This window comes from Scophthalmus maximus, chromosome 14 (assembly GCF_022379125.1).
Source record: "Scophthalmus maximus strain ysfricsl-2021 chromosome 14, ASM2237912v1, whole genome shotgun sequence".
Taxonomy (NCBI): domain Eukaryota; kingdom Metazoa; phylum Chordata; class Actinopteri; order Pleuronectiformes; family Scophthalmidae; genus Scophthalmus; species Scophthalmus maximus.
Genome location: NC_061528.1, coordinates 7,079,432 through 7,104,298, shown reverse-complemented (window position 1 = coordinate 7,104,298; position 24,867 = coordinate 7,079,432). Strand labels below are relative to the sequence as shown.

Sequence of the window (24,867 nt, the reverse complement as noted above, 5' to 3'; positions counted from 1 at the left end):
TTTTATCATTTTCCATTCAGATTAACTAATTTCAAAATAAATATGGTCCTAGATCAGAAAAAAATCATCTTATATACTGAAACACACAAATCAATATTTTTATTCATTTATTTTGCAGAGGTCACAAAAAGTCACTGGCACTTCATAATTCTCAGGATCAATCAATAAAACTTTGTTATTGATTTTAAATTAGAAATGTCCTGCATAGAAATGAGCAATTTCAAAAATGTTCTTCGGAATACTCGCAGCAGTAGTGCAAATGTCACTAAACGATGTAATTAATGTTAATATTGTTTTCATCACCCAGCAGATCCTCAGAATCTGTGTCCAGGCTCAGCTGAGGCTTCTGAAAAGGCCTCAAGTCTCAAACTGGTTTTTAACGGCTCCGTACATTTGTTACGGCTGGAAACCGGGCGACCTTCAGTTGACGGGTTTGTGTAATAAAACCAAACGGAATAGCTGCAAAAAAATAATAAACACTTTCTAACCTATGCAATCCATAAATTTTAAATGAAATCCACAGTTTAAGAACATTTTAACGATGTAAGAACTCTGTGCGAGGTATCTGGAGCAAAGTCCATTTAGTCCAGAACCACTTATACTCAAGTCTCTTTATCGTGGTCGTGTTTTGAGCACAACGTTCGATTGACCAATCAAAGTGCCACCTCCCACCTTCCCTCTCGAAGCCAGGTGAGCTGAACCATTGCAGGTTTACCAGGTAGTGAGTGAGAGAGGAAACTTTTCTGCACAGGAAACAGCTTCACTTTGCAAAGCAAATGTGTGTGTGTGTGACGTGCAGTTTAAGCTCAGTTTAAGACCAACGTGCTCTTAGGGGCTTAAGAGCATTTGCTGTTTAAACAACGTGGGCTCTGGAAAGGAAAACGAGATCTGTGTTGGTCTGAAACTAACAAAGACACCCGCGCCGTGCTCAGTGTCCCTTGCGTCGGTTGTATGTTTGGGCCCTGAATCACTTTGTTCGGAATCGCACTCTGTAATCTGATCTTTGGGTCAAATTACAAACTAGACAAAGGAGCTAAACTCAGCTGAGGAAAAAACTGGGACAAATAAACACTGACTGAAGTTTGACCTACACAGACTTTAATCGAGCCTTGGACGCCCGAGTGCGTTTTCTAGATTTGTCTTCAAATATACTAATTCTGTCCTGACATCTGGAAAGTGCAAAACCTCAACCTGAAAAACCACGAGTCCAAATGATACAACCAGGTCCTCTAATAAAAGAACATGAAGCAGTATCTTGGTCAATTCAACAGGAAAAATAGAAAAAGTTAATTGATAAAAGGCAACTGGCAAAAATCTCAAGAAAGTCAAGAAACAACTACGTCAAGCAACAATGTGTCCTCCATTACACAACATGTGTAAACGTGTAGGCAGTATCACTGAGGCGAACGCCAACTGTAACTACCTGTCAGCTCCGTCCGGTCAGTTGAAGTAAGTGCAGCTCACGTTATGTACAAACTGGTTCTCGTCTGGAACCAGAGGAATAACAGATTCGACAGCGGTGGTGATTATCTACAGATCTCCACTGTGTAAACCACCTGTCAGCGAAGGTAACGCGGAGCCGACGACATCCTCTGAGAATTCACTTCGGCGGCGTCCCACGGCCTCCGCTCCGTCTGTTGCCGTCGTAACCACGGATGGAGATCAGCTCTTGAAGGCTCCGCAGCGGCTCGCTCGGCAGATGAAATCTTTGAGCAGGTTGCCGTCAATCTGCCAGAACGCAGTGGTCTGGGTCACCTCGGTCAGGTGGTTCACGCAGAACTTGAAGCAGAACTCCTCCAGGTCCTGAGGGACAAAAAAGGAGAGCACACACACACCTCTTAGAGGATGAATCATTCAGTACTTCTACCCATGTCCTCTGCTTCTGTCCTGACTCTGACCCTGAACTGTCCATGTTTTTTTTATCCAGGTTTATGTCAACATCATTTTCTGCATCACTGCCCACTGGCTCATCCTCACTCTCCTTTGCCGGAAGAAAATATTGTTGAATCAGACACTATTATTATTATTATTATATTATTATTATAATTGAAAGAATTTTGCCTAATTATTGAACAATTAGTCAGTTTTGGCGGCTTTCAGGTCATAATTCCCCCATGTTCATGGAAGAGGTGATGCAATCATGATTTCCTGGTCATGTGTATTTGTTTGATCAAATGAATAACCTTAACCCTAATCCTTTGCATCAAACCCATAGCAAGAAAGCAAATAAGTGTAATTCCTTAAAAAACTAATGCTAAAAAAACAAAGATGCCGTTTCCTGCTCACCGGATGAAACATTTTCTATTTTCTTTTACTCTACAACAGCTGTTTTATGTGTATTTCAAGGTAAACAGCATTTTACCTTGTAAACATAAACACAGATGACGACTGACCTCTGCATCGTAGCGCACAGCGGCCGACAGCAGGGAGAAGGCGTTCTCGACGGTGATTCCTCTCTTGATTATGTGCTGACAAAGTCGTTTCAGGCGGTTCTCACAATACGACGTCGCCAGATCCAGCAGCCCTGAGAGAGAGAGAGAGAGAGATAGACAGCAACACAGGAAGTAAGAATGACTGACAGGTGAATACCAGGGTATGAGACGAGGCAGCTCCACCTCTGTGTGTGTGTGGGACTGACCAATAGCGTCTTCAGGAGGCAGCTCCACATTGTCCGTGTAGAGGAACTCCAGGAAGGAGCGGTAGACCGGGTACGAGAACTGGTCGATTTCAATCACCTCCTTCAGGTCTTCGTTCCAGTGGGACTGGAACATGGATCGGAAGTGTTCACACCTGCATGACATGTTGTTTAAGGATTTGGCTTACAGATCTTCTTCATATTTTGACAGCTTCATGACTTTTAACAGCTGTGAGATAAAATTAAAAAAAATCCCAACCTGATTTTGAGAACTGCTTTGTGGACATAGATGTATTTGCCATCAATGCAGAACTTGAGGTCGGCTGTCTCCGGGTTGTCAAACTCTTTCTTCAGACACTGAGCTACGGTCAAGAAGTCGTCGTGCTCTGGAGCAGGGAAAAACACACACACACACACACACACACACATCAGTGTCCGGCAATAGAAAGTTTACAGCAAACACGTCAAAATAACTTCCATCTCACAACGTGCTCCTCGTCTTACCAATGGAAAGAAGCCTCCACATGACAGAGGGCGTGGCAAAGCATGCAAACACGTCGTCGGTGCAGGTGAAGTGCGTGAGGTGAGGCAGCACTAAGGACTGACCCCTACACTGGCCCCACATGTACACCTGACCACTTTGTGTCTTAGCTGCCGACGTGTGTGTGGAGTGACAGGCAGCGATCTCTATAATTCTGTCGGAGAAGAGGAGTGTGTGTGAGACCGTGGTGGGATTGTTGATCCATTTTTTTTTTCCTGCTATGATGACGCCGGTCTCGCTCACCTCTCTTTCTCACTCATGATCTGAACCGGGCTCAGCTGGTTGCTCTTGTTGCCGGTGCCCAGTTGTCCGTATGTGTTGGCGCCCCACGCATAGAGCAACCCCTCATCTGTCAGAGCCAGGGAGTGGGCATAGCCTGAGACAATCTGGACGGGGGGTGGGGAACTTGTCAGATGTAATATTAAAAAAGTAGTTTTCGCTTCAGACGAAGTCTGAATAAAAGTTATAAACTGCGAATAAATTGATCTTGCGTATTAGAGTTTTGGTGAGTGTGTTATTTCAGACCTGCTGCACACATAAACCCTGCAGTGCCATAAGTCGACAGGGGGTGAGCTGGTTCCCGTTATTCCCGAGTCCAAGTTGTCCGTTCCCGTTATAGCCCCAACCGTACACCTGCAGTGACAAGGAGAGATAGATGTTTGGTTGTTTTTTTTTGCAGGGCTGGATATCACCTTTCATATGTCCACTGTGAACCAAGAAATCACCTCTCCGTTGTCCACTACGGCCAGAGACGAGGTCTGACCACAGACGATGCTGACTGCCACCTTGCTCTGCAGGCAGCTGGTCACTCTGCGGGGGGTCGGCTGGTTCGCCGTGGAGCCGGAGCCCACCTGACCACAGTTGTTGTAGCCCCATGCGTACACCTGTTGGACGAGAGGTCGAGAGGTGAAACAGACATTCACATGACCGAGAGAGAGATCGTTAGTTACAGATTAAGTGCAGCATGTTACGAAGTCTCACAAAATATTGTTTGTCCTCTCTTGCGGCAAGTGAATTTAGTTCATAATCATGTTTTTTTTATAATATTCAGAGTCATTCATAGATCATTTCAACATTTCTTTGTATCTTTGATCCTTCTCATCATTACCGACATGTTTTTAAAAAATATATATGAACACAAATTACAAAAAAAGAAAACTTAAAATAACAAAACAAATACCTTAAAAATAAGGGGTAAAAAATAATTAAAGGAAGTAGTACCTCTATATATTGTGAAAACCTTGGGGTTAAGACAAACTGTATCGTCGAAAACATTTAATTCACTTTTTTCCCATCACTGAGAAAATCAGTAAAGTTTTTTTATATTTTATTTAGAATCAAAGTGGATCAGCTGTACAGTGTCCGTCACAAGAGATCATGGTGTATTGTACATTACATAATAATTCTCCAGTCTTTAATCGATACCATTCACTGTTCTGTAGTATGAAATTTGTTTAATTGTTTGTTTGCTATGTCAAAGATCTTACAGGAGGTCATGTACCAGTTATCTATTTCGAAGTCAGCTGGCTCCCGGCAGCTTCACATGAATGTACAGACATGAGTCTGGGCATCTATCTTCTCGTTCAACTCAGCTAATTTGTGTTGAACTATTCCTTTAATAACTAACAACACACTAATAGAGCAATCCTTGTGTTTTTGTGTATTCAACCCCTCCAACACAAACTGTTGTTGTATCTGGGGAGCAGCAGGAAGACGCAAACAGTCTGACTGTGTGTGTGTTTAGCAGTTAGAGGCACAGTTGATTCCTTGTGGCTGAGCTTGTTTTCTGAGTTTTCAGCTCAGGGGGGATCAACGCGTCTCATAATGGTCTGAGACTAAGCGCTGCCTTTGACCAAAGCTGAGTCACCTGTGTCATTTTCCAACTATTCGTTTTATCGCAGACACTTACTTCCCCTGAGTCTGTCAGAGCCATCGAGTGGTGCGAGCCACAGGCGACCTCTGTGACCTTCTTATTGAGCAGGTTGGCGGACACGAGCACGGGAGCGACTCCTTGGTTGGTCGTCCCATTTCCAAGTTGGCTGTAGCCATTGTGTCCCCAGGCAAACAGCTCCCCGTCTGCAACACAAAGAGATTAGTTATCCTGCAGCACCTTCTTTTTTTAAACCCCAACTGTGAAAGGGAGGATTACATGTTTTGTGCAGCTACCCTCTGTGGCCAGCAGGATGTGGGGTCCGCTGCCGTAGCTCAGACTGACCACCTTCCTCCCACTCAGGAAGTCCAGCTTCTTGGGCACAATGGTGCTCTGGCTGTCCCCCGTGCCCAGGCAGTTGCTGCAGTTCAACCCAAACACATACACCTGAGTGTGGCCAGAGGAGGGAATGCAGACAGGGAAAAAACAAACAAGCAGAACATGTAATGTGGATCAGTGATAAGCAGGGATAAGCAAAGTCAGCTGAGGAGGTAACAGCAGGTCACATACCAGACAAAAACATCAACATGAACAGGAGCAGCTGATGAGAGCTGCAGGTGTATGTCAGTTGCAACTCAATAAAGAGCGACAACACTGAAACAGAGTTGTGACAAACAGGAACACCGGCTCTTTGGTTTTTCAGCGAGCATTTGGCGGATGTGGAGAGAAGAAACTCCCATTTAACAGGAAGACATTTCTAGCAGAGCCACACTCAGTTGTTGGCCAAGCATCTGCCTCAACCGGTTGGGGTCTGGGCAGAGTTTTGGTCTCCGCGCTGAGAAATGTAGAAAATCTGTCTCTTAAGCTGATAAATGCTCCGATATGTCCACCAGACGGTTACTAATTTTAAGTGTCTGTTGTTTTGGTGCAGACACTTAGGACACAGAGGTACATGATGCCTCAGCCCCCTGGGTTAATCAGGACTTTATTTTTTTGTAATACACAACCACACAACAATGTTTCTCTCCTCTGACCTCTCACCTCATCGTCATTGGTGATGTAGATGGCCTCATTAGCGGACGTTCCAAACACGCATGCTTTCTGTATCGTGGCGAGCTCGTGAGGCCCCATCAGGCTGAAAAGGGGCCATTGGGTTACATCCACCATGATGCGCTCACTGTGAGGCTTTGGAGAGAGAGAGAGAGAGGAGGGGAGAGAGAGAGGAGGGGAGAGAGAGGGAGAGGGAGAGAGAGAGAGAGAGAGAGAGAGAGAAGAGGGATGAAGCTCAATCCTAAAGCAGAGCAGGGGACGGGACAGAGGGGAGGGCCTGGGTGGGGAAGGCTGCCAGTCGCTGTTGTGAATGTGTGTGAAAGTAACAGTCAATACATGTACACACACTGATCTGGGAAAAGATAAACTACATGATGACAGAAAATGTTGAAACCTCTGGAAAAAGACATTGACAACAAAGTCAAAGAATTTTGATGGTTTTTTTGGTTGTTTGTAATGTTTATGCTGAATGTTTTGGGACCAAAGGGCTTCACACACAGAAACAACACGGATGTTCAGCTTAGTAAGAAATTATGTTAAATCCATGCACGGTCTCACTGAGGAGATTATACAGAGAAACTGGGTCATGTGGCGTAACATCAGCCCCAAGAGATCAGGGCCGGTATGTATAAAGCCGCTCAAAGTAAAATTTTGTGTTTTAAACTTCTACAAGTAGTAAAGAAAAGGTGCAACTAGGGCGTAGTACTGCATGAGAGTCAGTTGTGAAACCAAGACAACCACAATACAAAAAAAATGAGTACTAGAATTGTTATATTGATTATTTGTCTGCCATAAGTGTTCTTAATTTTCTATATATATATTAATACTGGCCAAACATAGTTATTTACAACCTTTTAAAGCACCTTTGAAGCAGTGTTGGTAATATGTTGTTCTATCCAGATTCAAATAAAACTACCTGTTCTTAAAATGTCCCAAATCTTATGTCAATTTGAAGTGTCACCTAAAAAGCTTCATTAGTTTTAGTCTCTGACTTCCAGACGTCCTTGTAGACATTGGGGCAGCAACAAAGCAAATACTTTCATTAATTGTTCACCTACTGATTGGTTTCCTGATTAACTGATAATTAATTTCATCTATACAAAAAAAATGCTTATTGTAATTGCCCACAGCTCAAGGGGACATCTTCAGATTGTGTCTGTCCTACAGGCCAAACACAAATATGATTCACTTTATTATCAAGTACGACAAGAGTAGGCATCAAATCATCACGTGAGAAGCTGGAAACAAAGTGTTACTATGTATCTATCTATTACTTTAGTTAGATAGATAACTACTTTATTGGCTAATCGTCGCAGCTCCATATCACTGTCAGATGTAAACAGGGTGAAAAGGGCGTGATTTTTTTTTCTTACTTTCTCTTTAGACCAGACATGTTGTTCTGCATGTCTCACACTGTTTCAGGTGAAAAGAGCTTATGAAGGGACTTAACGAGGGATGTGTGTTCTTTTTGCAAAAGGTGAGAGGACCCTGACAAAACCACTGTCACATAAAATGTGACATTATGAAATGGAAAAGAAAATAATATATAGATACTGCTCTCAGTAGAACACACACACACACACACATCTATATTTATATTTATTTTCTATGTGTAACTATTGCTTTTATATATTTTGTACATACCTATTGCTTTTTTGAATGTCTTCCTATATTCTTCTATCCACTTTGCCACTGTAATGTCCAAATTTCCCCATTGTGGGACGAATAAAGGCATATCTTATCTTATCTTATATATAAATATATATACAGTATATAAATAAATAAATGTATATATATATATATATATATATATATATATATATATATATATAAATATAAATATATATGAATATAAAAAATATTCATAAATATCACTGTGAGATAAAAAAAAACAATGAACCCCCATTTGAATTATTTAACGGATTTATTAAAAGTCGATGACGTCAGCTCAGGGAGATTTAATGAGTCGTCACAACTTCGCTGAAAAAGAAACAGCAGCAGCTCCAGGTCGCGGTCGCGTGAACGCGGCTCGCCGGCGGCGGAGGGCTACACGTCGGGGGCTACACGTCGGGGGCCCTTGTTACAAACTGCATTATTCAGCAAACTAACCGTGAACGGAGTCGCTACTCGACTCGTCCGCTGGGAGAAGTCTCTCTGATCTGGAGCTGACGTTGTTGTTTTCTCGCTCATTAGCAAATTAGCCCAGAGCCAATCGGCTTCACCCACACACACACACACACACACGCACACGACGGTCGAACCTCACCTGTTCAATCAGTTAACAAGAAAGTCCAGTGCGTGTGCGTGTGTGTGTGTGTGTGTGGTGAGGTGTCGTTAACGGCCGCTGAGCTCGGGTCGGTGGCGGAATGTTCCCGTCGGTGGTTCCGCTCGAGCCGCCGCCATGCTCCGCTCCGCTCCCGTCGATATGCGGAAGTGGGGAAGAAAAATAATGTCACGTGTTTAAAAAAAAAAAAAAAAAAGAAGACCAAACTAATCGATTGTAGACGGAGTTCATCCTGGTTCAGCCTGGATATGGATTATGTCCTGTAGGTCACAGGCAGCCAGATATATGATATATGGCATATTCATCTTCTTTATTTTACAATGAGGTTAAAGACAATTTTTTTTATTCAAAGCTGAGCATTCAAATTTGACAACATATGGCAACATCATATATTGCCTAGAGACCCAGAAACAAACTCCCACCACAAAGTCCACTTAGTAACTGTTCTGGAGCTCTCCATCATATTAAACGGTCTTCCTCTGCAGATGGAGATCCCCAGGATCTCATGGTCAAAACGTGAGATTCAGATCTCAAATCAGATCATTTCTCTTAGATCGAATATTTTTCAGCCCCAGGCTTGCTGTGTCTGTTTATCGTAAGTACACATACAGTTATTAGTATGTTAGTATGACATCCACAGAAAATATTAAGGGCATTCTAATTTAATTCTGACACAAGCCTACAAAACAGGACACAGTAAAACTGTGTGATCTAAATCTGGGTTGAGCAGCGTTAATGTAGTCTGTTGTCTTACATTGCACTTTTTGGTGACACAGTCAGTCCAAAATCCAGATTAAATGTCTGCAAGTTAATCATCACCCTCTGATCAGTGTGTTCGACAACACACATTCAGCAAAAGGAAACTGCGCCACTAAGCAAACAAACATGTTTGATACACAATGGGCCATTCCAAGGGTTCATCACGTTACTCAATTCTCAGCAGTGAACACGTGCCCGCCAGAAACTGGCCTGTTCTTGTCTCTGCAGTAATCATGAGTTTTGATATTTCTGGGTGGAGGGAAGTTCACAATCATCAATCATTTAAAAACATCACGCTGAAGGCAGAGAAGACCTGAGGCTCATGAACAGATAATGACCCTCTGACTCCCATCTTGTCTTTTGTGGCCGACAGATATTGATGTGTACTATAGAGGCGTGTCACAGAGGAAGGTGTAAGAGAACTTAAACTTTCAGTTTGATAAGATATGACATCAATTTGCCCTTAGACAGGAAGTGAAGCACAACCAATTCAAAAGCATAAAAACTCCACAAGTAAAATTGGGTCCTTTCCTCTCAAACACCTGGAATCCATCCTCATTTAAAACTAGTCCCATTCAAACTGGTTCAACTTAAATTCAAATAACAGCTACTGTGCGTGCGTGTGAATCACAACAACTTACAAGAACGGACGATCCAGTGGCTAAACATCAAGTTTATTTTGGTTAGGATCAGAAACACAGATCATGTCCTGAGGGCGAGATGAGAGGCAATGATATCAAAATCCCCTGACTGAAATATGGCAATGATGGTTTGTTATGTTTCGGGGGAAGGAGCGTAGTCGAGTGGGAGAAATGGTGCATTACAATGTTCCATGAATCCGATCGGAGGGGAGCAGTGGCTCTCAACAGCAGCGAGCAGGACTGACGGCAAACTTCAACACCACGGAGGGCCACACATGACCGTAGCCACATCGCGCACATTCTCCTGACGCTCACAGAATCTTTTTTTCTATTCAATAAAACCTAGTTTTAGTTGAAATGAAAAACAAAAGGCACAATGATTTTCAACTCATTCTTTTCTTTAATATGCACAAGAGTTGAAAGCATCAATGAGCCACCTTAAAGAGAAGAATTCAATCTAAAATTTATAAAAAGATATAAACAATCAGAGGCCAAAACGCTGTCTGTTGCTTCTCTCCTATTATTTTCATTTAAAACTTTTTCATCAGCAAGTAAAAATCTTGCAACAAACATAACGCTTGTATCCAATTCAGATACAAGGCAACGAAATTGTAAATCTTTAAAGTGGCTCGGTCTATTCTGCTAGTTCATGACTGTACACCCTCTCTATAGTTTTTGTTCAGTAATAAACAGCTAGTCCCATAAACAAGCCTGGGCTGCTCATAACAACCCCACACAATATTTTAAACCCCAGTGTGATAGCCCCCCGCCCACCCCCTGCGCTGACCCCCTCTCAGTAGTTAGCAGCCATCCGGAGGATCGTAAAAGTCTTCGAGACCAGGGCTTAGGGTTGGGCTCGGAGTTTGACACCTCAAATCCCGAACCTACACACCGACTGGGACACGGGACGGTACATTTTAAAACAGCCCGTCACCACTATGAAGAGAAGAAAAACACAGCCTGTTTCGAATTCATCAGCATGTCATCACAATACGTATGCAAGTCAAAAATAAAAACAATGAAACAAAGTAATATTGCTTCAAAGAAAAAAAACAAAAACAAAAAAAAACAATCCCTCCCCAGCCATCTTTGACAGTAAAGTTATCGTCCATCCAACGACTGTCAGCTGCAGCAGCTTTGTACAGGCTTTATGTAAATATATTCATATATTCATTAGACGGCAAGGAGAGATACACATTACAGTTTTGTACAATTATTTAAATTGAGTGATGACGTGACCCCTTCATCGAAAAAAAGTAGTTAAGTTTTATAAATGTCAGGACCTATACTCCTTATACAAGTTTAGTCTTCGATGAGTATCGGTCCCTCTCTGCAGGCAGACATCGATATGCCTCTCAGACGTGTGCATAAGACTGAAGAAAAGGAGAATGCAAAAAAAACGACACATGGAAGCTCCACAGACTCGACCAGAAGAAAATGAAACATGAATCTAAAAAAATCTTTTTGCAGAGAGAATAAAAAATAAAATACAAAATAAACAAAATTAAAATAAGCTTAAGGTCAGATAAGCAGTTCAGGTCGATTTTAGCTCGTTTTTCTCTCTGTTTGTTTTGTTGTTGTTGTTGATGTTGAACCCCCCTTCCGAGTTTCACATTGAGGGGAGTCCCGAGCACACAGTTCACTGGGTCGGAGGACGTGACCAAGCTCATGCTGCAGAAATGACGTCCTATGGGGGAGATAAACGCTACAGCTGACATGTTCCTTTTCTCTCAAGTCTCTGCGCCTTCCCTGTAAGGTGCTTCCTCCCATGATAGGTATTCACATACCAAAAAGAAAAAGAAAAAAAATTGTTGCTCTGCTGAATCAGCAGCAGGCAATTAGCAGGTCTCAAAGTCGTATGTATTTGGGGGGGGGGGGGAGTATTATGGCATTTTCTTCACATTTTTGCTGATTTGTTTTTTTTTTTAAAACAAACTTAAGTTTGATAATTCAACACAGGTCACGTTAAAAAAATAAGTGACGCCACTGAGTAAAAAGTCCCGTCAGTCAGTTTGCCACGGAGTCCTCTTTTAGCCTTGGAGCCCTTTCACCACCTCCACCTGCCCAGGACGCTCCTGGGAGGGCAGTAGGGGTCCGTGGATAATCATGGCTTAGCTCTGGGATTAACTCTTTAAACTGGGTGAGAGGGTTATCGGGGTGCCAGGTGTCAGTGTGACTTAAGTGTGTTGATGTGTGTGTACTTGAATATTAGTGTGCGTGCACGTGGGTGAAGTAACAAGTGATATGATGGCTTCTAACAGAAGTATGCACACAAATCCTACGTGTCAAAAGGTGTGCGCGTGTGTGTGTGTACATGTGCTTGTGTTTTTGTCTTTGTGAGAACTTGACATTTGGCAATTATATCTTGCCCCGAAGGCTTTTTCCTTCCTTCTGCTTTTTATTTGTGTTTGATACTTAGAAGCACTGGCAGAGGATACTGACGATCCTCCTGATGCAGGTAGTCAGGTGGTGATGGTGCCTGTTGAGTGACCAGGACTCCTACGAATGGATGCCGTGTTTGGTGAATGATGTGAAAAGAAAAAAAAAAAACACCCCGCAGTGCAGAGGTGGGTAAATCCTTCAGTGGTGAGTTTCCATGTTGAAGTGATCCTAAGTAAATCCTTTGGTACCAGGTTGCCAGGTTGGAGGAGAGATGGATGAACGTCTGGGGTGATTACAGAGTACCCGTGCAGCTGGTCGAACCAGATATCCTGGCTTTTAGAAATTAAACTCCTTTGTTTGCATGTTGGAAGCTGGATCAAAGTTGAAGGTTCCTCCTTGAGTGGTGTCGGGGATCAAGCTGGGATCTTCATCGATCTGAGACAGACACGGACATGAACATCAAAGCAGAGTAAGTTGTTGACAGTGCAGGGAAAACAAATGAAGCATTTGAGGTGGAGAACACTGTTGGTTAAACTCACATCATCTCCTGAAAAGTACTGATCAATAATCTCAAAGGCTAGTTTGTAGATATCCTCATTCTCATGCTGCTGCAGATTCTCTATCTTCTCCAAACCTGCAAAAAAGACATTTGCACAATATTAGTGTGGGGGAAAAAAAGAGAGAGAAAAAGAATATGCGATATGTAGAAGACAAATATGGATTATTTAATCCTCTTTGGGACTTTTTTTAATGCCACTAAAATTGGAATTTATTACTAAATTTTACAATAAACAAAATGAATGATGATGTATTTTATGACTACTTATGGATATGCGGGAACCCTGGAGTAAGAGGAATGAAGAGAGCAGACCTCCACACTCCTCGATGATCTCAGCAATAGTGCTGGCTTCGTCACCCGCCATGATGAAAATATTCTTGAGGCCGTCCAGGACCACCTGCACCACCTGCGAATCCTTCACCGACAGCAGGCTACAGAACGGGAGGATGACATTCTGCTCCACCAGGAACTTCACCTACACAAACCCACACATACCCACCACATCCATACTTGATTACAACACAGGTGCATGGTTACAAGTGTGGAACAGGCATTTATTATTCACTCACAATGACTTTCAGAACTTGAAATGGTGGGGTAAACATTTTTTTTTCATTTGAAATTATAGAATAATAAAAGACTGACTTGCATGCTATGTATTGTTTCTGCGGTTTAAATAAAATACATCACTTAGGGCAGCAAACATATTTAACAACAAAGCACCAGATTTTCACATCACAGGTCCCAAAGCCCAGCTCACCTGGTCTTTCCTCCCGCTGATGGTGAGGTTGCTGATGGCCCACGCTGCCTCTTTCTGAGTGCCAAAGTCGCCCTATGGAGAGACAGGCTGTCACTAAGATGTGCACATAGCAGGACTTTTCCACGACAGCATGATGCCAGGGCACGGGGAATATCTGGGCTACGTTTGCCTTCGGTGCCCATTTCATTTATCAGTATAAGTTGTTTTGCTTTTCTTGCTTCAAAACATGGTATGTGTGTCGATGCAACTGAATAAATATGAAAAGCGATGCCAACATTATGCCATTCCAAATTTAGAGTCTGGTACCATCTGTTGAGAGAGCTCAACATAAAGAGTGTAGGATTTAAAGCTTAAGGAATTTCTTTTATGCTCTTCCACCACAGACAAACCTTAGCCAGTTGTTGGATGATCATAGGAATCAATCCGGCATCGATCACAGCTTGGACCTGCTGCTGGTTCCCAGCTGTGATGTTGGACAGGAACCAGACAGCTTCCTGCAAACAGACCAATTACAAATTCAAGACCAGCACAGTAGCTTCCACAGGAATGGGGCCAAAACTCAGGAGCTGGCTCTAATTCACAAGAACAAGTATTTCAAATCAAAAATCAAAAATAAGAAAAGGGTCGTTGTTTGGATACCTTGTTTATCTTTTCTTTAGGGTGTGTGAGCAGGTTGGAGAAATGGTAGAGGACGTCACAGTTGAGCACGACCTGTGTCTGCTCATCTGTCCCCGTAACTATATTTCCCACTGCCCTCAGAGCCGCCGTCTGCATTTTTTTTATGGAGGATGAATATTAAAATGGTTGTCTCACAGAAGACGCAAGGCAAAAACAAATTAATTTTCTCAATAAAAACAAAACCTCACCTGAACTTTCACCTCCTGATGGCTGAGGAGAGGCACAAGAAATGGAACAACTCCAGAGTCGATGACCATCTGGATCTGCTCGTTGCCTCCGTCCGTCAGATAAGACAGAGCCCACACTGTGTCTACGAGGATCTAGACAATGCGACAGTCACACAACTTAATATCATGTACTGACAATGTGCAATAATTATGCTGTTTAACATTAAGATAGAATGGCATGCTGACAACACGATGAGAATCAGCAAATGATTAATGACTGAAGGAATCAATCTCCACTCTTGATACTTACATTTATATCGTTGTGATATATAAGCACACTGAGGGCAGGCAAAATCTGTGGGGAAAGAAAAGTAGGTTGTGAGTGGGTTGGATGTAAGGAGAGGCATAGAAAGATCAGATTAAGGCAAAAATCAGGGCAGCAAAAAAAAAAAAAAAATCACAAAAAGGAATAGCTGTCGAAACCAGACTTAAAGTGGCACCACAAGAGCTTTATAGTTACAAAGTCTCCCGGGACATGAGGCGGATTCAGCTTCTAAAGATCTTTGTGTGACTCAGCCTGCATTGACACAGTCAACTGCAAAGCAACACATCCATCTGTCTGGCACATGACGGCCTGCACACGCACAAACACACACGCACACCTACGCACACCTACGCACACCCACCTCCTGCACAGTCTCCATGGGCGGTGGTGGATCCTTGTTGCGGCAGAGGTTAACAATGACCCAGGTAACATTGCGGAGGAAGGTAATGGGGATTGACGGGTTGATGAAAGACAGCAGGGGCTTGACCACGCCCAGGGAGATGACATAATCCCTGCACATTGGACCGTCACCTGGGCAAGCAAGGGGGCAGAGGTCAGCCTAACTCTGCCGAGTTGCTTCCACACACCAGACACACACACCTGTCTTACGATACTTACCAATAATGTTTCCTAAAGCCCAAACGGCCTGTTCACAAACATTTTGGTGGGGGGAGTGTAGCAGTCGCAGGAACAGGGGCACTGCATCTGGACACACAAACATCAAAATATCAAACCTTCGGCCTCTGTGACTGAGGCCTCGTGACTTATCCTAAAATAAAATATGCATCCAAACCAAACTTAGTTCTTAGCTATTACAATTAAAATGTATGAAATGTTTAAGTAATTATTTACAAATACTAATCATGAGTACTGATCGTGGTTCCCGATCTCCAGTCGTGTTTTCATTAGATAACAGAACTCTTATCTTGAGACAAAGCCATCATCCAAAAATGAAAATGACTGTGCCTCATTGAGTGAAAAAACAAATGAATGTGCTTGGCAAATTGCAGACGGTGCAAAAACACAGACTGGACGGCAAACACTGGGGTCAACTTACTGGATTTAACCACAGCCTGAGTCTGTGCTGAAGTCCCAGACGCAATGTTGGTCAGAGCCCAAGCTGCCTCAAACTGAAGAGAGGGGCTGCAAGACAAAGGAATAATAAAAAAAGAACAGGTCAAGACATAAAGAAAGCTTGTTTGGATTCCACGTAGTGAGGGAAAAAAATAATAACAAACAAAAAAGACATTTCCAGTTGCAATTACATGTCTTTACAAGGCGGATTCATCCCTCTAAGCACCTAATGCGCTTTCAGTGCTAAAAGGGCTTTTTAGAGCAAAGTACCTCAAAACTATTTTAATCAAAAGCTTGTAGCTCATGAGAGATTTTTATCGTAACTGGTTTCTTTAAAAAGAGATTAACAATCAGCTCGGCAATCTCTGTGAAATCCTGGTAAAACCCGTCTGTGCAGTAGATAATGCATCTGACACCAGCGGTCCCCCGTGGTCTGGATGTCATGCTGGCAAACCAAGGGGGCAGTGCTCAAAAGGGGCAGATTACCATGAAATTATTAAAATATAATGCAACGCAAAATATAAGCCAGCACACAGTAGCAAGTGGGCTTCACACCACCCACCAGCCAAATGTTAGTAAGTTTGCCAAACCCACTAGATATATCAGTTCATTGTGGTTTGTAAAGTTTCAGATTGGGGTGTAAAACAGTTAACAGGGTGTGGGTTTTATTTTCTTCTCGTGTCTTTTTTGTCTATTCCTGCTCGTGTCAAGTGCTGCCGGCTTCCATGCTGTACATGTCATTGTAATTCTGTACCTCATTATGTCAAGCTGAGCTGCCTTGGCTCTCTGCCATACTGCTATAGCAACGTAGGAGACAATTATTCCCTCTTGATGGATGAACATGGATTATTACTGCACCGCTGCATTCTGCACGAACTCAAAAAAATAACACAATTGTCCGACATAAGCTCATGTTCAACGCGATGAAATCTGTTGTGGGTTGTTGTGGCAAAAAAAAAATCCTGACAACTTCTTCCTTAAATGTTTTTTTCAACTCCAACTATTTGCCCCCTCACCCCTCGGTGAACACAAGGTCCTGGGAATTGGGGAACTCCAAGAGATAGGAATGCTGTTATATTTGGCTTGGCCTGCACTGAGAGGACCAGCCAACTGCCCTGCGTGCCTCCACACACTCTCACGTGTGGACACAGCAGGATACACACAACCCCATGCACACAAAGCCTCTGTTGCGGCAAAGACTCGTTGGAGCAGCATCAAGTAAACCGATTTCGGGAGCGGACTTACTTGTCGTCACTTTCCAGGCATTTGACTAAAATGGGCAGAATCCCAGATTTTATCAAGTCGTCGATGGGAGGGTTTCTGTCACTCGAGAGCAGTTTTCTGACAAAAAGCAGGGAGGAAAAAAATGAATGAAATAAGAGCTTCATATATAAAAAATTGCAGGCATCTGTGTGTGTATTCTGTGCGTCACTCACCTGGCTGCCTGTACAGCACTGAGCTGTATCACCGCATTATCACTGGTAGCGTTCTACAGTGACATAGAGTGGAAGGCCGTGATAAATGTTAGAAGCATGTTTAGCCAACAATTAAGAAACTGGTAGAGTTTTGGAAAAGGCTAACAGAGTACAGCGCAAAGGTTTTAAGAACTAGTTTAGATTGATGTTTAGATTCTTACACCATCATGGAGACGTCTGATGTCTGCAGCATGACAGCATTCTTTTTGTATGATGTTAGCTGATGAATTAAAACTATTTGTGTCATTATTTTTGAAAGCATCCTCGCTTTAGTTTTAATCCCTAAAACCTTTGCACGGCACCGTGTTGGGATGGTGTGAATGATGTAAACTCTTACCTGTAAGATGGCATCAAGTGTAACATTTTGCTGCAAAAGGAGAAATGAAAAATGGATATCAGCAGAGTCGTAAGTTAAAAAAACTGATCCGATCATCAACAATAACAAAGCCGAGAGCTGTGGCTTTAGACACACAACATCTGCTAAATGATCCATTTCTTCACTACAATTAATAAATATTTTGTATCTTATTCTGATCAGATATCGTTTCGGGATGTCGCTGCTCATTTTGAAGATTATTGTATTTACCAGAAAGTACATTTTCACCTGTCTCTCTCTGAGCCTCAAGTTGAGAATTCAATTCCAACTTATGATTAAAATGCACAAATTGGCTTAAGGCCGGAAAAATTCTCACTTGTGTCCTTAAACTGCTTAATGAATGTCATCAGAGATCAATGGCTTTGAAGACAAATACTTTCGTCTGCCCACAAATCATGTAGAAAAAACAATCTCGACAGCAAAGTTCAGCTAAAGATTTAAAATAAAAAAATCTGAAATCAAATCGATACACTGCCCACTTGATTTGAGCCATTTGGACCCGTTATCCACACAGCACAGTCTCACTACATCTCTCACAAATACGCAGACAACCGCACTTACTCCTTTGAAGTCTGAGTCGACATCAGAGTCCTCCAGACTCTCCTCCTGCGGGACATTTCTCTTCTTCAGTAGATGTTCGTCTCGTTTGTTCTGACAAGAGGAAAAAAAATAAAAAAGGACAGAAAAGCAATGAGGGGAGGAGATGAAAGTGTTCATTAATGCATTCATGAATTCGGCATCAAAAACAATGTCTCTCTTACAAACTTTTAACTTTCTGGAGTGCAGCGGCCTTAATGTTTGAAATCCCAATCTAGGTGGCCAACTCTGAGCAATCTGCCTGCGGGCTAATCTACAAAGCAAACACACTTGTCGTTGAAGGACATTGGACCTTTGCGCATAGTGCGACACCCACCGACGTGTGGGCAGAAAAGACCCACACATCCCAATCAGTTCACCGGGCAAGTGAGTCAGTGGTAGGAGGAGATTCCCTTGCCCTACATTCCTGTGCACCACACTGATGTGCGTCACTGATGACTAATCAGCTAGTGCGGTGCCTCTTTTGCTGCTCTGATCCAGCTAAACAGAATGTGATAGACTTCAGACCACCTCAGCACTCTCAATGTTCTAATACCCCCGGCTATGACATCAGCACTTTCAAAACGTCTGCTGACGGCCGTGTTGTCACACAAGCTTGTGTTCAAGCCTTCTAGGACTTTGTCTGAAGTGTGCCAAGAGTTGGACCGACACAGAGTCAGGTCCCTGCATGAGAATCTGGTCAGTCGTTGAAATGTTAAGTTTCCCAGGGATGATGTTTGGTGCTGTGATTTATTATTTTTAGACAGTTCTATTCCAGAGGGCATCTTCACCTCCTACTACCTACACACGTGTTTCCTATTCCATGGAGAAGGAACTCTGTCTGATATCACATGACTCAAGATATTCTAGTAAGATTTATGTGGGAATATTTAATCAATAAGGATGCGACCAATAAACTACTAAAATGACCAATAAACGTGCTGTGGAAAGTCATGGTTGTTAGAGCAATATCACTTTTTTAGAAACAAAGAAGTGTAACCCGAGCAAAGGTGCATGACAGCACTTATTTCTCAGTACTAAAACAGTTAAGCAACACTTAAATGATATCAAAAGCCAACTGTATTAAACCTTCTAACTTAGATTGCCCGACTGCACAAACTACACATTGTACGACTGCTAAAAGAATATGCACCCCCCCCATGTTTTCGACCAACAATCGAGATAGACAATGGTGCCTTGTCAAAAAAGAAACTCCTCTTTCTTTTTCAGCACCATGCAGTACAAACGACAATCACAACAGGCTGATATAAAAATGATCTTGGCCCCTCTTCCCCCTCTTCTGTTGCCCTGCAACATAATTTAGCGTCCAAACTGATTACAATCTGTCTAGCCTGTTGCTTGCGTCATTGACCACTGAAAATAAACGTCCAACAAAAACCCAATTTTACTGCAAAATACACAATTGGCCTTGCGGCCATTCCTTCAAGTTGCAACGAATTCAGTCTTTTGTGGGTCTGACAATCTCTGAGCTCATGGTTGAATTAGAAGAAATCAGACCTGCTGCACACAAACCGCTGGGTAGTCTGAGCATCCTGTCTGTGACTTTATTTAGGCTACAATATCCATCCATCCATCCATCCATCCATCGTCTACCGCTTAATCCACTTAAGGGTCGACGGGGGGTGGGGGGCTGGAGCCAATCCCAACTGACATTGGGCGAGAGGCGGGCCACACCTTGGCCGGGTCGCAAGCCTATCACAGGGCCACATACAGAGACGGACAACCATTCACTCTCACATTCACACCTACGGTCAATTTAGAGTCTTCAATTTACCTAACCCCATTCTGCATGTCATTGGACTGTGAGAGGAAGCCGGAGATCCCGGAGAGAACCCACGCATACACGGGGAGAACATGTACACTCAACACAGAAAGGCCCTGGTTGGTTTGAACCGGTACTCGAACCCAGAACCTTCTTGCTGTGAGGTGACAGCGCTAACCACTACACCACCGTGCATAGGCTACAATATAACTCATCTAATCTGCCGCAGCTAATTAATTTTAATTATTTCAGTTTACCAAAGGACCGAATAAAAACGTGACTGTTATTGTAGCCGGTGTCTGTACCACTAATGTTCTGCCAGGGATGGTTTCTTCAGGAAATCATCCTTCACTATCAACTGAACAATCCTACTTGAAACAGTAGATTCAAGTGTGGCTGGTATCCTGATTTATTTTATAAAATCTTTACTTGAGGAGGTCAAAGATGTGATTCCAATCAGATCTGTGAAGATGCATCTCAGTCCAGATGCTCTGGATACTCACATCTGGATGTCAAAGTGTCTTTTGGGTCTCGACAACATTAAATTCAGAGTGACAGTAGCTGTGCTGGTTCTACAGCAACCCATGCAGGTGGGTTGGTGATGTGGACACACAAATCTGATCTTATCTGAACCCTTGCAAATAACAGCATTGACAGTGGATCCTAAAGATCTGATCTGAGAAACACATCTGACTTTTGAAATATCTAAAGTGCTGTGTTTAAAACTAAAAAGTATAAGTGTGAATAATAATAATAATGATAATGATGGATGTTTGCATCTTTTCTCACCTTTCTCAACTCAACTGTCACCTCATTTCGATGTCTTCTCATAGTCTGTAACACAAAAACAAAACAAAGACAGAAAATGTAACTTCTTTTTTTTTTTTACACACATTTCTGAGAAATTTACCACTGTGGAATAATAAACATTGAGCCATTTGCAGGGTCTAATAATAAATTAAATGTATTCATGAGCAAATAAAAAACCCATCAGCAAAAGTTATCAAATCAATTTTTTTCCCATTAATTTAAACTCTTAATTTTAAACAAGTACATGTATGACTTTTATTTTAGACAAACACATTAAATCGTGAAGTGTTACATAAAACAACTCAAAAAATGGCACCAGTGACGAAATACGGCTCAACTAATCGCCGTAATTGTGCGTCTACTGGTTTTCCAGTTCATCCTGAACATTTTGAGATGGTCGAACATCTTGTGACTGTTTGACACGGTTCATGTTGCCGTCCTAAATAGCCTTTTACGTAACCTTGGACAGTCATAACTCAGGAGGCTGTGGAGCAGAGCGGTGTCTCCCAAACCACTGCTAGAACGGCAATGGGACCACACTGACCCAAACAAAATATGCCCCTTCACAGAAAGCAGATTATTAAAAATACAACAGTTCAGCCTGACTCAAGTGGTAATTAATGTAACCCAACACACTTATATTGGCTTTATTTGCCCAATTCTGTTGATTCATTTACCCCAAATGTGAACCTAAATACAAAATTAAAATAAAGATATTCTTGCTAAAGCCTATTAAGTCATGGCAGTAGATACTCAAGAAAAAAACAAATATATATATGACTTTTTACTAGGGGGAGAAGGACATGATATCTGGGGCTAGATAACACTTGAACAATCCTCACGATAGCCCCATATCCGATATCTTGGACAACAAAGGAGGATCTTAAGAGTTCATGACATGGAGCATGTGAGACTTTACAGCGTTGGAATTCAAAGCTGTTACCAATGATGTCAGCAATAAGGAGGAATCTGTTGTGCCTGACCTAAATATATAAACCCAAACTGGCTTCTTTTGTGTGTGTGTGTGTGTGTGTGTGTGTGTGTGTGTGTGTGTGTGTGTGTGTGTGTGTGTTGCTTTAGTCTGAGTCATCCCTTTAGGAAAACTCATATTCATACAGGGGGCATGTAAGAGGACCCGGGTCAGACATCCAGGATGCCTGAAATAGCACCAGGAATGTACCGAGCGGAGTCTGTCTGTCATAGTAGCCATGTGCTCGTCACACGGACTCTGAAGTTTCAAAACAACCACCTATGGGGTTTGTCAGACACACCTTTGTTGAAGGATCATCTCAGGATTACAGATAGATCATCACAGCAGCCCAACTGCAGGTCAACAATGAGGCTGTAGTAGCTGTATTATAGTATTATATATATATATATATATATATATATATATATATATATATATATATATATATATGTATGTGTGTGTGTTTTTTGTAACTTCCTTTAATCCTTTATTGTTGGTCGGTCTGAACACAGCATCACGCTAACTGGTTCAGTCTTCGTGGCAAATGGAGCATTACAGACAAATATCGCCACCGGAAATCCTCTTTAGACTTCTTGGTGGAATGATGCTGCAATACTCGTACCAGCGTTTCAGGATTTGTGGATTTTGCCACTGGCACACGTTACACCACCACAATCATTTTCCACATTTTGGTTGATATAACAACGTGTTATAAGTCAAAGCATAAGCATTATTAAATATGAGATCTAAGGCCAAGTTATATTCAAAGAGCACTTCGAGCTACATGTAATCAAAGTATATGATATCTATTTCCAAATGATGAACAGTAAGCTCATGGAACACGTTTTCTTTCACTGTTTTTCACATGAGAAATGACCGTTATCGCGTCAGACCCATCCGGCTAACGGTTTACACGTTTTGGCTAGCAGCTCGGTGTAGCTGGCTCACCTGAGTGCAACATGCTAGCACGGCTAGCAAGGAGGGGCAGTGTTTGGATTGGGGTGGATGTGGACCGAGCGAGGGGCTTCGATGCAACACAACCCGGCGGCTGACTAACCACGACGGGTGTGTGTTACGTAGCACCGGCGTCATCTGGAGTCGCCTGGCTGTTCGAAACGAAAGGACGGAGCTACGTGTCGGGGATTGAGGTGCCGGGGGCCGGGGCCCAGCTCGACCGGTGTCCATCCCAGCTGAGCTAGTTGACGTTAGCCCCGGCGGTGACAGCTACAGCCGCCTGCCCTCCCTCGATTGTCCACCGGTCCCGACAGTGGTGTCGCTCGGCTCGTAGCGAACACCGACAGGGGGGGTTGGTGGAGCACCACCGGCTCACTTGACAACTATCAGCACGATCACTTACTCATGGGGACATGTTTTTTTTGTTTTTGCTAATAAGCTCTTCTGATGGCGAACTCCTCACTGTGGCTTACGTTAGCTAGCTAAAGTAGCTAGCTAGCTAGCTAGCTGGTTGGCTGGTTGGCTAGCTGGCAGACAGCTGCAGCCGGGGCCAGGCTCCCCGACGAGGCCCACACAGTCTAGCCGCTTTCTGCGTTAAAAAGAAAAGAAAAAAACCCAAACTAATTCCACTCGTGCCATTCACACTGGCGCTCGGCTGCCGACTCACCTCGACATCACGTCCCTTGTTTTTGAAGCTCTTGATGCGGTGGTTCTCCAAGCCGGCCTTCTCTGCCATGGCTGTACGGGTGTTTCGCTATTTACTCCGGCTGTCGGGATGTCCTCGGTGAGGGACGAGGCTCGGCAGCTCCTGTGCTGCTGCTGCTGCTGCTGCTGGATCCGGGGGCGGAGGAGGGGGAGGGGGAGGGGGGGGGGCGTACCAGATCGCAGAGTGAGGGGAGGAGCTAGCACCTCCTTCATGGGCTGTCCTGGTTTCCACGACTTCCTCGACGCAGTAATAACAAATTCAGCCACAAATGTGTTGCCCCCGCCCCCCCAGCACAAGTCTTCAAACGAGTAACCGCCACCGGGAGACACAGCGGAGATCCTGTAACACGACGCGGTTATCGAGGCGACTTCAGGTGTAACTCTGGGGCTTCCGTCCTACGAGGCAGGTTCTCGTCTCTCTACATCACCATGGTAACTGTCTGATGAACAGGCGAGTCTGCTCCGGACAGGGCCAGGGTCAAGATAAGGGATCAAAGCCAACTACTGGCCAATCAGATCACTGGGGAAACCAGCGTCATCATTGTAGTGCTCGAACCCTAATGATTATTAACAGTAAGGATTAATCTGTTGATTAGTTGATCGATTAGTTGTTTGGTTCAGAAAACTTTCATAAAATGGTGAAAATCTTGTCAATCGTGTTTCCCCAAACCACCGGGATGATGTGTTGTTTTGTCCACACACCAAATATATATTTAGTTTACAGTCACAGAGGAGCAAAGAAATCAGAACACATCCACATTGAAGAAGCTGAAATCAGAGAATTTTTAACTTATTTTTTCTTCATAAAAACTACTAATAGTTGCAGATTAATTTAGTAGTCGATTAATAATCGATCAACTGTTGCAGCTCTACATCATTGTACAGGATCCTGACTGAAATAAAACATTTTATCCGGAGCAAAAAATATTTATATATATAATTGGAAAACGAAAAAAAGTCAAAAGGTACAAGACTCCGTAGTTATGTTATGAGTGAAGGAACTACACATCCCACAAACCATTGCGAATGCTTTCCAACCAACCAGAGACGTCGATGTTGGACCCTAGGATTGTGGGTATTGTAGTACTCAATGATTTCACGATTATATCATGGCAGCTAGGAACAACACGGTGAGCCTATGACGATAAATATTAGTACATAAATAAATCTCTTCTATTAGAACAATGATCAACACACTGATCAATATTTCTCATGATAATGAATGAACAGTGTGTGATAGACTTATTCTCTCCTCTGCCTCAGAAGACGCAACAGAATTACATCACTTCATCTTCTCTTCATAATAGTTTGATCGTCATCAGACAAAAATATTCACTCAATAGTTAACTTGATACATTCCTGGGATTATTTTACATTATATTTTAAGGCTGACTTTACATTTTTTTGTTTTAGATTTTTGATCATATTATTCTCATTTCACTTCGTAAAATGTTACATTTACATGTTACTTGAAACAATTTGACCTGCACCTA

At 42.8% G+C, this 24,867-nt stretch overlaps 2 protein-coding genes across 5 annotated transcripts; both read right to left on the bottom strand.

Moving 5' to 3' along the window:
• Nucleotides 1-94: 94 nt before the first annotated feature.
• On the bottom strand, nucleotides 95-8,540 carry LOC118320410 (RCC1 and BTB domain-containing protein 1). Of its 4 annotated transcripts, none has more exons than XM_035651181.2 (12): nucleotides 8,363-8,540; nucleotides 6,088-6,231; nucleotides 5,343-5,493; nucleotides 5,086-5,252; nucleotides 3,902-4,060; nucleotides 3,702-3,809; nucleotides 3,420-3,562; nucleotides 3,140-3,330; nucleotides 2,895-3,021; nucleotides 2,639-2,790; nucleotides 2,394-2,524; nucleotides 95-1,803 (listed from the first exon to the last, which is right to left on the bottom strand). In XM_035651181.2, the coding sequence occupies exons 2-12, from the start codon at nucleotides 6,211-6,213 to the stop codon at nucleotides 1,663-1,665; spliced, it is 1,596 nt and encodes a 531-aa protein (XP_035507074.1). In that variant the 5' UTR covers nucleotides 6,214-6,231; nucleotides 8,363-8,540; the 3' UTR covers nucleotides 95-1,662. The 4 variants fall into 4 exon arrangements, with proteins under 4 accessions (XP_035507074.1, XP_035507073.1, XP_035507076.1 ...); XM_035651180.2 differs by lacking the exon at nucleotides 8,363-8,540 and adding an exon at nucleotides 8,206-8,346; XM_035651183.2 differs by lacking the exon at nucleotides 8,363-8,540 and having other exon boundaries at nucleotides 5,326-5,467; nucleotides 6,088-6,226.
• Nucleotides 8,541-9,794: 1,254 nt separating this feature from the next.
• On the bottom strand, nucleotides 9,795-23,821 carry kpna3 (karyopherin alpha 3 (importin alpha 4)). The gene is made up of 17 exons (XM_035651187.2): nucleotides 23,337-23,821; nucleotides 20,725-20,769; nucleotides 18,138-18,227; nucleotides 17,538-17,567; nucleotides 17,162-17,214; nucleotides 16,971-17,066; nucleotides 15,709-15,794; nucleotides 15,270-15,356; nucleotides 15,013-15,182; nucleotides 14,637-14,681; nucleotides 14,348-14,479; nucleotides 14,121-14,249; nucleotides 13,871-13,975; nucleotides 13,482-13,553; nucleotides 13,034-13,196; nucleotides 12,702-12,796; nucleotides 9,795-12,597 (listed from the first exon to the last, which is right to left on the bottom strand). The coding sequence occupies exons 1-17, from the start codon at nucleotides 23,403-23,405 to the stop codon at nucleotides 12,499-12,501; spliced, it is 1,566 nt and encodes a 521-aa protein (XP_035507080.1). The 5' UTR covers nucleotides 23,406-23,821; the 3' UTR covers nucleotides 9,795-12,498.
• Nucleotides 23,822-24,867: the final 1,046 nt, after the last annotated feature.

Excerpts from the sequence above, each read along its gene's own strand:
- LOC118320410 (XM_035651180.2), bottom strand. The coding sequence starts at position 8,286 with ATGAGCGAGAAAACAACAACGTCAGCTCCAGATCAGAGAGACTTCTCC. Across the intron at positions 5,494-6,087 it reads ACATCACCAATGACGATGAG|GTGTATGTGTTTGGGTTGAA; the intron begins GTGAGAGGTCAG and ends GGCCACACTCAG. Across the intron at positions 2,525-2,638 it reads GCCTCCTGAAGACGCTATTG|GGCTGCTGGATCTGGCGACG; the intron begins GTCAGTCCCACA and ends TCTCTCTCTCAG.
- kpna3 (XM_035651187.2), bottom strand. The coding sequence starts at position 23,405 with ATGGCAGAGAAGGCCGGCTTGGAGAACCACCGCATCAAGAGCTTCAAA. Across the intron at positions 15,183-15,269 it reads GGCTTTAGGAAACATTATTG|GTGACGGTCCAATGTGCAGG; the intron begins GTAAGTATCGTA and ends TTGCTTGCCCAG. Across the intron at positions 12,797-13,033 it reads GATCATCGAGGAGTGTGGAG|GTTTGGAGAAGATAGAGAAT; the intron begins GTCTGCTCTCTT and ends TCTTTTTTGCAG.